Raw genomic sequence first — 12611 nt, forward strand, 5'->3', positions numbered from 1 at the left:
CATTGGCACGAGGCAGGTGGTTGTGTCTACAATGCTATTGTAGATGGCGCTACAAGTCTCAATGCAAGATGTGCTGTTTTCTAATTGCTGCCACAGATGGTGCTGTGATCTCAGGGTGATAGCAGACCCCACAAAATCTCGAAACGTGATGAGTAAAAGCTAACGCTCTTAAAAGTGAGCCACCCTGAACGGGAGCAGCGGACAGAGCCATCAACAAATGATCAGGCAGGCTTTCGTAAAGGATATTCCACAATAGATCATATTCACACTATCAATCAGGTGATAGAGAAATGCGCAGAATATAACCAACCTCTATATATAGCTTTCATTGATTACGAGAAAGCATTCGACTCAGTGGAAACCTTAGCAGTCATGCAGGCATTGCATAACCAGGGGGTAGAAGAGCCTTATGTCAAAATACTGGATATAGCTACTGCACAGCTACAATAGTCCTCCATAAAGTCAGCAATAAAATCCCAATAAAGAAGGGCGTCAGGCAAGGAGACATGATTTCGCCAATGCTATTCACCGCCTGTTTACAGGAGGTATTCTGAGGCCTGAATTGGGAACAGTTGGGAATAATAGTAAATGGAGAATACCTAAATAATCTGCGATTCGCTGATGACATTGCCTTGCTGAGTCACTCAGGAGGTGAACTGCAAATCATGATCAATGAGTTAGACAGGCAGAGCAGAACGCTGGGTCTAAAAATTAACATGCAGAAAACCAAGGTAATGTTCAACAGTCTAGCAAGGGAACAGCAGTTCACAATTGACAGCGAGAGCCTCGAAGTTGTGAAGGAATACTTAGGGCAGGTAGTGACAGCTGATCCGGATCATGAGAGGGAAATAACCAGAAGGATAAGAATGGGGTGGAGTGCACATGGCAGGTTCTCTGAGATCATGAGTGGCAGTTTACCAATTTCTCTCAAGAGGAAAGTGTACAACAGCTTAATCTTACCGGTGGGTGAAAACGTGGAGGCTAACGAAAAGAGTTCAGCTTAAGTTAAGGACAACGCAGCGAGCCATGGAAAGAAAAATGATAGGTGTAACGTTAAGAGACTGGAAGCGGGCAGAGTGGGTGAGGGAACAAACACGGGTTAATGACATCCTAGTCGAAATCAAGAGAAAGAAATGGGCTTGGGCAGGGCATGTAATGCGAAGGCAATATAGCCGCTGGTCCTTAAGAGTAACGGAGTGGATTCCAAAAGAAAGTAAGCGCAGCAGGGGGCGGCAGAAGGTTAGGTGGGCGGATGAGATTAAGAAGTTTGCAGGCAAAGGGTGGATGCAGCTGGCAAAGGATAGGGTTAATTGGAGAGACATGGGAGAGGCCTTTGCCTTGCAGTGGGTGTAGTAAGGCTGATGGTGATGATGATGATGATGTGCTCTCGGCCCCTGTGCCGATCTTGTAAAGCCCTTGTATATACTGTACATAAAAGTTTCATTGACTCAGTGTCGCTTCGACCATTTTATCATTCAGCTCTGCACTACACTGGTAGCACGCCGAGATGCCCCAGTCACAAAAGTGGTGACAGCTCTTAATGAGGCTGCTTTAGCTTGGGCATTCTTGCTGTGCGGCATTCAGATGACGAATCACTGTCACAATATTGTCGCCTGTGGTGAAAGTAGTCCGGTGTGCAGGAAGAGAATGAAACAGTTTCCAAATGAAATATTTTATTAGGCTGACCTGTGCCCACAAAGACCTGAATGACTTGGTGGCAGCGTAGCAACAAGCGTGCTCGGCAGTCGTCAAACAGAACACCCACTGCTCCTGGCTGCGCTCAATTTAGAGCTGATAACGAACTTTCGAGATATGGCATGCAAAGTTAACACAACAGTCTGAAACAGCATAGAGTCGGCTCCGCCTGGATGCGATCAATCAAGATAAATCTGGTCGCGTCTTGCATCGCAAACAAAGCGATTAAGCCACGTGCCGGCAGTTTTGAAGAATGAGCAAACAAACAGTAAAAAGATTCGCAGCAATATGCACAATCCAAACATATGCCTCAAAGCAAAGAAATTGCACACTCAAGCACATGGCAACAGTGCTTGTGCTAAGTGATATAGTTTGCTAAGCGAGATCATTTGCTGGCGACACACACTCCCTGTGAGCAGTACCCCCAATCGGCAATTGTTGGTAGTCAACGGAAACGGCCCCACCCCCTTCCCGTGGTGAGCTGCCGGTGCTTGGCACACTAGCCAGTATATTCTAGTCACTGTATCAGAGACCCTGATGTCACATTTACTCTTAACTCTGAAAACAGAAAGTGCACACAGCCAATGAGTTGCTTCTGGACATTAAACCTCCAAATTTACACTTTACAGCCAGACAATCTTACCGTTTGAGACACTGATGCTGCTGGGATTGGCTTCCCTGGCTCATCTTCATCTTCGAACAAGAAGACCCCTCGAGAGGCTGTGCGGCTGCAAACCAAAACAGAGAAGCCAACATCTGTGATCCAGTGACCACAGCTGACCTGTGTGCCCAGTAAATGGCCATGTTGCATGTACAGGAATGTGATCAAACAACAAGCCCTCCCCTTCCCCCAAGGCAAAGAAATGAGAATTAAAATATGCCAAACCTCTTCCCAACAAGGGAGTCATGGCATGGGCCCACATGGATCATTTTCCAGCAGGCAAACAATACGATACTCATTTCATTTATTAAGTCCTCAAAGGCCCCATTTAAGGGGTATTACATGAGGGGTGGGCGGGGAGTACGGCAGTTATGACAAAAAAAAAAAGATTTTCGATGGCAGTCTTGAATTGTTGAAGATCTTCAAGCGTACTCACTACGCTGGCGCCCTTAGTTCTGTAGAAGGCCTCTCGCACACAGCTGTCACTACTATGAACCAGGTGGTATGCTCACCAAGGTAGCTGCCAATAAAATAAAATAATGAGCCTTCAACCAGCCTAGGGAAGAGGCGGATTTTATCTGACAGCACATCACAGTCAGGCCATCGGTCAGGCCATGGAAAAACACAGCGAGCACCTGCATGTGGCCTTCAGAGACTGCAAGAAAAGCATTTAGCTCAGCACAAAAAATTGATCATGGCCTAGCTCTGTTAGGCCAGGATATACGTAGTGCAAGCGCGACGACATCTGGTTGGAAGAGTTAATATATGAAACCCGTGCATTCACTAGATGCGCCGTTGTGGCGGAGTGGTAGCGTCGCCGCCTCAAACGCCAAAGGCCCTGGTTCAATTCCCAGCCTCGACACAGGGTTTTTTTTTATTCAGTGAATGTGCGGGGGTTTCAGTGGCTCCCGCCACCGACCACGTGGTTGGTCACATGGTCAGTCACGTGGTGCGGAGCAACTGCCGGCGGCGCGGCTGGTCACGTGGTTCATCACGCGGTTGGTCACATGGTGCGGTGCGAGCACGGCGAAACTGCAAGTTCGTGGCCAATGTAGTTTTCGCTACAAAAGACCAGCAGTCCTGCAGCCAATGAAGAACTAGGCGTAAACCTGCTAGGGATTCCCCACAAAGACTGCTCAGTAACCCTAGACGCTCCTAACGTCAAGTGAGAAAATAGAGATAAAAAAGGATGTCAGGAGGGAAGTCAACCTCATGGCTATTACATTAGAAAGAACTGGATGCGAGGGTTAACAAAGAGTAGCCCAGAAACCTATACAGGTGAGACATGGGCCAGACAGGCAAAGCTCAAATCCCCAGACATCTTTCCCAACTAGATCACAATCCAGAGCACAGATTCAACAGGGGCCGACTGTGGGCTAGGATAACCAAGCCCCCAGAGAAATTTCACAGCCCATGGTAAATACAGCTGGCGGCAGAGTGGTAACTCGTGCCACTACAGGTTTTGCCAGCCAGCATACACTGCTTCCCTTGGAACAGCTTTTATGACAATGTTCAGCTGTAAACAAGCGACTGAGCACAGCACGCTGTCAGCACAGGGTGTCTCAATGTGCACGTCTGCCCCTGCAGTCCAGCCAAAAAAGACTCCTTACTATTCTTTTGCCACCTACGATAAATAGAAATCTTTGAAGCATTGTTCTTTGTGCTATGGAGCAGCTATGGAGTTTTAATTGAGATGTTACAGAAGCTTTCTCAAAGACTGCGTCTCCTGATGCCTGAAAGAAAAAATAAAGAATCTGTGCACAGGCTAAAAGCCCAAGATGGGAAGGTTGCACCGATTCCAGTCAGGTCATGAACAGAATGATCAGAGAAATGGATAGAGAAAAAATGCTGAGCTCAGATGACATCTACATGAATGAGGTTCTAGCACCAAGAGCGAGAAAGCTTCTATGAATGAAGAAGTCAGCAGCAAAGGTGAGAGAGATCAAGTTTGCCTGAACAAGGAATGGCGAAGTATTGGTCAGGAAGACTGCCAGGGCCTCCGTAATTCAGGTTATAGACAAGGCAGACTTTTAAAAGATTTGTTATAACGCCAAAGAGCTCCTGTTCATTCAATTGACTTAGAAGTACAGTATTTGACAAAAGTATGCAGCCCAAGGGGTCTTCCGAGTCCTGTAGCGCGGCTTCTTTTGCATACTCAGGGACGCTAGTCTCAAGAATGTCAGAAGAACTTAAGTCCTCTACCTACCCTAGCTTAGGACTCTCAAATAAGAAGATGCCGCTGCGTGACTTGAAGGCAAACCACTTGGGCTGTACATTTTTGACAAAGACTGTACATGTGCATGATACCTTACATAATAATCAGAGCCATTCAATCGGACTGACTGTTATAGAGGTCAACATTGGGAGCCCCTAAAATCATATTTCATTTTCGTGCTAGATTTAAAAGTTCCGAGTGCATCCCACTTAACTACATCCTCCTCAGCAGGCACCTTGGTTCTGTAATGTCCCACGCTCAAAACTGTCACAAACCAAGAAGAGCCGTGCAGGTAGGAATAGGGGAGAACCCAAGAATGAGGTCGGTATCTTTAATCCCAGAGCCAGGTCTAGTCCAAGCGCGCCTCTAGATCCAACCGCCGCTTTGTCATCATTTTGACTAAGCGCGGAGGCAGCACGGTGTTAGGTACATTGCAATATTAACTTGAAAACTAAACATTTTGACATATTTGCCTGTCTGGTAGGGTTTGAAGACTTATAATTAACTGCACATCGCCTGCACAAGTCACACAAGGCAAGGCAGCATCCCAATCTCGGTGGTCTGGCGAGACGTACATTGCTAACATGCCGGAGAGGGTGCAGTTGAACCGTTCCGTAAGCCCGTTGGTTTGTGGATGGTAAGCTGTCGCGAGCTGGTGCTGCGTGGCACACGAACTAAGAATGTCATTAATCACTCGGGAGAGAAAATAACGACCACGGTCGGTGAGCAGTTGACGAGGGGCGCCATGGTGAAGAATGAAGTTTTGGAGAAGAAAACCGGCGACATCGGTAGCGCAGCTAGTAGGCAAAGCACGCGTGATGGCGTACCGAGTCGTAGAATCAGTTGTGACAGCAATCCACTTGTTGCCGGAGAGGAACGTGGGAAAAGGGCCAAGAAGGTCGAGGCTAACATGGTGAAAAGGTTCCGGAGGGACGTCGATGGGTTGCAGGAGACCGGCAGGCAAAGTGGAGGGCGTTTTCCGACGTTGACACAGGTCGCAAGCAGCAACATAACACTTGACGGAACGATACAGGCCAGGCCAAAAGAAGCGGTGCCGCACTCGAGCGTACGTGCGGGACATGCCAAGGTGGCCGGCTGTCGACAGATCGTGCAATTCTTCAAGGACAGAAGAGCGTAGATGTTGGGGTATGACGAGCAGCAATGGAGGACGATCGGAGCGTAGATTGCGGCGATATAAAATGCCATCCTGGAGCACATAAAGTTGCAGAGACGGGGATCGGTTTGCAGAGTGGAGGCCATCGAAGATAGGGCGTAAAGATGAGTCATGGCGCTATTCGTTGGCGATATCGGTGAGAGCAGTGATAGCTAAGAGGCAGGGCAGGGTCTCAGCGTCTTCTAGGTCAGGTGGCTCCACAGGGTACCGGGATAAACAGTCAGCGTCCTGGTGGCGACGACCGGACTTGTACACTACAGAGTATGATTATTCTTGGACGCGCAAAGCCCAGTGATCAAGGCGACCGGTGGGATCTTTTAGTGAAGACAGCCAACAGAGAGCGTGGTGATCAGTGACAACCGCGAATGAGCGGCCGAACAGGTACGGGAGGAATTTAGCTACATCCCAGACAAGGGCGAGACACTCGCGCTCAGTAATGGAGTAATTTTGCTCTGCGGCGGAAAGTAGGCGGCTGGCATAAGCGATGACGCGATCTTGTCCCTGTTGACGTTGGGCTAGCATGGCACCGATCCCATATCCGGAGGCGTAGATGCGAACCTCTGTGGGAGACGACGGGTCAAAATGGGCTAAGATGGACGGAGAGGTTAGCAATCAAACGAGGGAGGAAAATGAGTGCTCTTGAGCAGGGCCCCAGATAAAGGGGGTGTCGTTCTTAAGAAGGTCGGTGAGGGGGCAAGCGATGCCGGCGAAATCTTTGATAAAACGGCGAAAATACGAGCACAAGCCGACAAAGCTGCACACATCTTTCGACGACCTAGGAAGAGGAAAGTCCTTGGCGGCTTGAATTTTGACTGGATCTGGGCGGACACCAGAAGTCAACCAGGTGTCCGAGAATAGTGAGTTGGCGGCGACCGAATTTGCATTTCGATGAGCTCAGCTGGAGTCCGGCGTTACGGAACATTTTCAGAATACTGGAGAGGCGTTCGAGGTGCGTGGCAAAAGTAAGCGAGAAAACCCCAACATCGTTTAGGTAGCAGAAGCAGGTCGACCACTTAAAGCCGCGAAGAAGGGAGTCCATCATTCGTTCAAAGGTAGCCGGCACGTTACAGAGTCCGAATGGCATGACTTTAAATTGGTATAAGCCATCAGGCGTCACGAAGGCGGTCTTTTCACGGTCCTTTTGATCAATGGCAATTTGCCAGTACCCCGATCAAAGATCAATTGAAGAGAAATATTTGACGCCGTGGAAGCAATCTAATGCATCATCGATTCTCAGGAGAGGATATATGTCCTTTTTTATGATGCGGTTTATGTGCCGGTAATCAATGCAGAAGCGCCAGCTGCCGTCCTTTTTTACCAGGACAACTGGTGAAGCACCAGGGCTTGACGAGGGCTCGATGATGTCTTTTGCGAGTATCTTGTCCACCTCTTGATTGATGACGGTGCGTTCAGCGCTGGACACGCGGTACGGACGTCTGTGGATAGGAGCGGCATCACCAGTGTTTATGCGATGCGTCACTACAGAGGTACGAGCCAAAACACGGGTATCAAAGTCGAAGATGTCGCAAAAAGATGATAAAAGGCACCTAAGATCGTGAGCTTGCATCGGCGGTAGGTCAGAAGAGATCATGTTGGCGTAGTCGTCCGTTGGTTCCTCGGTTGATGTGGCCGCAGGCAACAGGCTTTGATGAGTAGAAGGTAAGCAGGTGTCCACGACTGATATGACACATTCGGCAGCCGAGCAGAGCGTGGCGAGTGAGATGCCTTGCGGGAGCAGTTGGATAGACGAGCCAAAGTTCATAACCGGAAGGTACGCTCGGTTGGCCGACATTGTACAGACAGTGTGCGCAAGCGCAATACTTCGCGACAGGGCGACGTCAAGGTCCGGAGTGACTACGTAGGGACCATCAGGGACAGGAGGAACAGATGAAAAAATGGCAGCCGTGTTGGGGAGGCGTGTGTACGGCTGGCTAATACGCCTGCTTTTAGCTTCCTCGAAGCGGTGACATTCCTTAATAATGCCGTCGACTGTAGTGCAATTCTTGTAGACGAGCAGGTTGAAGGCATCGTCGGCGATCCCCTTCAACACGTGACCCACTTTGTCAGATTCGGGCATGTTATTGTCAACTTTGTTGCAGAGGGCCAACACGTCCTGAATGTACGAAACATAGGATTCCGTAGAAGTTTGAGCTCGGGATGCAAGGTCCCCCTTAGCGGCGAGTGTTCGGCCGAGCGGCCATCCAAACAGGTCGCGCAGTTTCTGCTTGCAGACGTCCCAGCTGGTCAAGTCATCTTCGTGAGTCTCGTACCAGACTTGGGCGGTGTCTTTAAGGTAGAAAATGACATTGGCGAGCATAACGGTTGGATCCCAGCGGTTGTATGTACTGACGTGTTCATACATCTGGATCCAGTCGTCCACGTGAACGTTGTCAATGCCAGAAAATGTCCCAGGGTCACGAGGAGCAGAAAGACCGAGTGATGGCATGGCCGATGGTGATGTTTGCTGGCAGGTGTCCTGGGTGATGATGAGCGAAGGCAGCTGTCGGCCGCTGCGGAGCTCCGTCGCTGTTAGACGTAGGGGAAAGGCACATCTCCACCAAATATGTTGCGGGAAAGAATATATTTACAGCTATGTACACCAGCGAAGGAACAGCTACGAGCGGCACTCAGAACACAGTCAGAACTTTGTCGTCTTCGTCCACCCATTCACTCGCTCAGTCTCGTCGTCGTCTTCCCGCTTCAATATGTTTCTTCTTTTTTGCCGAGCCCTGGGCTCGAGGTTGTGCCCAACCTTCAGGGGCTGTGGCTATCTTCATTGGTTATCGAAGCTTAGGGCGGGCCTCGAAACATGACCACACTAACTTCTTTATTTGTAAAGCTTACAAAAATGCAAGCAAAGGCATTGGACAGCAGTCCTGTCTAGTTTAGCTAGAGGCTCCGTGCAGTGGCACGTAATTTTACAAAGACCTAGACTTTAACCTCGGGTCGATAAGTAAGGTCTTGTAGAGAGTGTTTCTCTGTGTGAGAATTTTTCTTTTAAGTTAGTTTGTTTGTCTATGTGACTCAGCTTCTGTAACAGTTTGCCCTTGTACATTCTGTAAATATATTTCCTCCTTGTCTCCATCATCTGGCATCATCAATCGTCTCCATCTTCAAACACCGCCGACTTCACCACGTTTAGATGGGTCCGAGCCCTTCTGAAGAACGCAAAGAACCGTCCTTGAATTTGCTAGGGTGTTTCACCTAAGACTTTACACAATTTTAAAAACAGGCTTTTAGAGTTAGAAGGGCACTTTTTTGGCATAGCATTGCCAGTGGTGTAGTACATCACAATACAGCTAAGACGTGCTAACTGGAAGGCTGGTTAACTAATTATAAGTAGTTAACTTTTAAACTATTACTGTTAGGCTCCCTTATTATTGAGAGGCATGTAGCCCACCGTAAGCAACATCCAGATCAGTTTTTAGAATTTCAAGAACACTGTTACCCTCGGTGCTGTGGTGCAACAAATTTTGGCTACATCGAGACAAATACATGCGCTTTCGAGAAGCTTGCAGGCAAAGCAACCTCTCCAGTGCGCATAACTTGTCGAACTAGCCAAAATTTGTCGCGCCACAGCACCGAGGGATGCAGTGTTTTTGAAATTCTAAAAACTGATCTGGATGTTGCTTGCGGTGGGCTACATGCCTCTCAATAATAAGCAGCCTAACAGTAATACTTTAAAAGTTAACTACTTATAATTAGTTAACCAGCCTTCCAGTTAGTACATCTTAGCTGTATTGTGATGTACTACACAGCTGGCAATGCTGCACCGAAAAAAGCGCACTAAGTAAGTGCAGAGGATGCGTGGCTTGTTTGGCTGAGACTAGGATTCTAGGTAAGAGTGCCGAGAGGACTGTGCGTGTTAGCCTGGAAGCATACTACATATATTAAGAGATATGGCGACACTTGCATCAGCACTCCCTCATTATTACTTTTTGCAGCAGAGGTAGACTTTTTAGAAGCAGCCAACGTTTGAGTTTTTCATGTCTTGATGCTTGCTTGGGCTTGCTGTTATCTTTCTCAATTGTTCGCTCTCCTCCTTTTCACCTCTGTTGCTCACTTTATTTAAGGCGTGCCTTCCTTCAAAAAAATTCAGTTGTTAGTCAGCGCTTGTGTATTGTCCTTTCTTCTTGTGCGGTTGCATGCTTTTGCGCTGCTCCTTTTCCTTGGTTCAGAGCTCCTGCTACACTGTGAGAACACTTGAACTCACAGCTTAGTTTGATTATGCTTTCAGCCTCTTTGCATCAAAAGTCATTTCAGGAGCAAAATCTGACACAATTATAGGGAGGTGAACATGGATGAGCATGCCCCCCCCACCCCCCGAAATGACATTTGAGCGCCAACTAGCCCTAATCATCAACATTCTTTGTGTCATCGTCTCTCTTCGCTTACACAGAGCAGCAGAGTGATGAAATCTAATTGGCTGCTTGGTATTGTGGTAGGTACCTAAGTGTGGCTCTGCAAGAGTTCACTTTTATGTATGCAAGTTTGTTTGCATTGTATCTACGGTCCTCAAATTACTCCGCTCGTATAAGAGTTTGTCTTAACTGCTCTATTTTGCGGAAGTTTAACAAGTACTGCTCATTAAGAACCCCGTCCCACAGTGCAGATGTACAACCAAAGGAGCTACCTGACCTCTTGTTTGTGGACGCCCTTTTGGTGGCTGGACTGCCTCCAGTGCAGTATGGCTTTGCCTCGTGGCTGGCAGCCTTGTCCAATGATGGGTTGACACTGCCACTGGTGAAAAAGTCTTCATCATCCACACTAAACAAGAATGACTTGGCTGGCTTGCTCTCAGTCTTCAGAGTTCCACTGAAACCAAAAGCAGAGAGCAGTCACCTTTCCATCTATTTTATGCCAATGGGGCTTTGTTGCCCATCTGCATAGATACAGTAGAATCTCGGTGAAACGAACACGGTTTTTCGCGATGATACGAACTCGCAATATTCCCCGGCCAGAGTGCATTGTGTACGATGTGCGGAATTTTGGATGTTCCAAGCTCTCTCCCTCGCCTCTATGGATGATACGAGCGCACGAGCCACGACCGCACCCTCAAGCACTGAGCGCTGCCTGAACATCGCCAAAGTCGTGATCGCTAATGAAGCGGCACGCACCACGCGCAGTGAGCGGCAGTGTGCGGCCCACACATCGCATAAGTCGCGATCACTAATTGCGCGCAGCACGCACCGCGTGCAGTGAGCGGCAGTACCCCTTACAAAAATTTCTTTAGACACTCTATAGACTGTCCATAGACTTCTGTCTATAAAGTCTACAGGCTCTTTATAGACGAACCCTAGAAAGCAGTCTGTAGGCAGCACAAATCCCATAGACAGTCTACAGACAATCTATAGATTTATGGCCATAAACTTTTAGTAGACTTTTGTCTATAGACAGTGTATACACTAAGAATCAGTGTGTAGATGAGCCTTATGTCAAAATACTGGAAGATATAGGAACTGTACAGCAACCATAGTCCTCCATAAAGTCAGCAATAAAATTCCCATAAGGAAAGGTGTCAAGCAAGGAGACACGATCTTGCCAATGCTATTCACCGCCTGTTTACAGGAGGTATTCCGAGGCCTGAATTGGGAACAGGTGGGGATAAGAGTTAATGGAGAATAGCTAAATAATCTGCGATTCGCTGATGGCGTTGCCTTGCTGAGTCACTCAGGAGGTGAACTGCAAATCTTGATCAATGAATTAGACAGACAGAGCAGTACAGTGGGTCTAAAAATTAACATGCAGAAAACCAGAGTAATGTTCAACAGTCTAGTGAGGGAGCAGCAGTTCACAATTGGCAATGAGGTGTTGCAAGTGGTAAAAGAATTCGTCTACTTAGGGCAGGTAGTGACAGCTGATCCGGATCATGAGAGAGAAATAACTAGGAGGAGGATGAGAATGGGGTGGAGCGCATATGGCAGGTTCTCTCAGAATATTAATGGCGATGCAGTTTACCAATATCCCTCAAGAGAAAAGTGTACAACAGCTGTATCTTACCGGTACTCACCTACGGGGCAGAAACGTAGGAGCTAACGAAAGGGGTTTAGCTTAAGTTAAGGACAGCACAGCGAGCCATGGAAAGGAAAATGTTAGGTGTAACGTTAAGAGACCGGAAGCGGGCAGAGTGGGTGAGGGAACAAACGCGGGTTAATGACATCCTAGTCGAAATCAAGAGTAAGAAATGGGCTTGGGCAGGGCATGTAATGTGAAGGCAAGATAACCGCTGGTCCTTAGGGTAAGGGAGTGGATTCCAAGAGAAAGTAAGCGTAGCAGGGGGCGGCATAGGGTGGGCACAGTTGGCAAAGGACAGGGTTAACTGGAGAGACATAGGAGAGGCCTTTGCCCTGCAGTGGGTGTAGTCAGGCTGATGATGACACTAGACAAAAAGAAATCTATAGGAAGGCAATATAGACCATAAGAGGTCTATAGACCATTTTTGTAATGGGTGCGTGGCCTGCACATCGCAAAGTCGCAATCGCTAATCGCACGGCACGCATGGTGAGTAGCCAGCTGTGGCTGCACAGCAGTGAATAAATCCCATCAGCCGTAAACAGATCTGTGTGAATGCATTTTTCATCCTTCCGCATGCAAATTTTGTTCGTTTTGATGACACAAAATTTCAGATACGAATTTTTTCGCGATCCCGTGAGATCTTTATACTGAACAATACAAGACCACAAGAAAATTCACAACAGCAAAAAAAGGAGTTCTACCATACAACAAGCCGTAGCGACAGGTTGACCATGCAGTTGAGCTCTAGGCCCATCCAGCTCAACAGCAGAGGTGCACTATTCATTTGAGCTTATTTACAGCCGCACTATTAACAAAACAAAAAATTGCAGTCTTCCATACAAAAGCTATGA

The 12611-nt window shown here is 47.8% G+C and overlaps 1 protein-coding gene across 11 annotated transcripts in view; it reads right to left on the minus strand.

Annotated features, from left to right (window-relative positions):
• Window positions 1–12611, minus strand: part of LOC144136175 (uncharacterized) — a 218473-nt gene that overhangs the window by 99153 nt on the left and 106709 nt on the right. For all 11 annotated transcript variants that reach the window (XM_077668229.1, XM_077668228.1, XM_077668236.1 and 8 more), the window contains 2 exons: window positions 10384–10560; window positions 2339–2423 (listed from right to left, as the gene is read on the minus strand). In XM_077668229.1, coding sequence (XP_077524355.1) covers window positions 2339–2423; window positions 10384–10560 — 262 coding nt within the window. The remainder of the gene's footprint in view (window positions 1–2338; window positions 2424–10383; window positions 10561–12611) is intronic.

This window comes from Amblyomma americanum, chromosome 6, assembly GCF_052857255.1.
Source record: "Amblyomma americanum isolate KBUSLIRL-KWMA chromosome 6, ASM5285725v1, whole genome shotgun sequence".
Classification (NCBI taxonomy): Eukaryota; Metazoa; Arthropoda; class Arachnida; order Ixodida; family Ixodidae; genus Amblyomma; species Amblyomma americanum.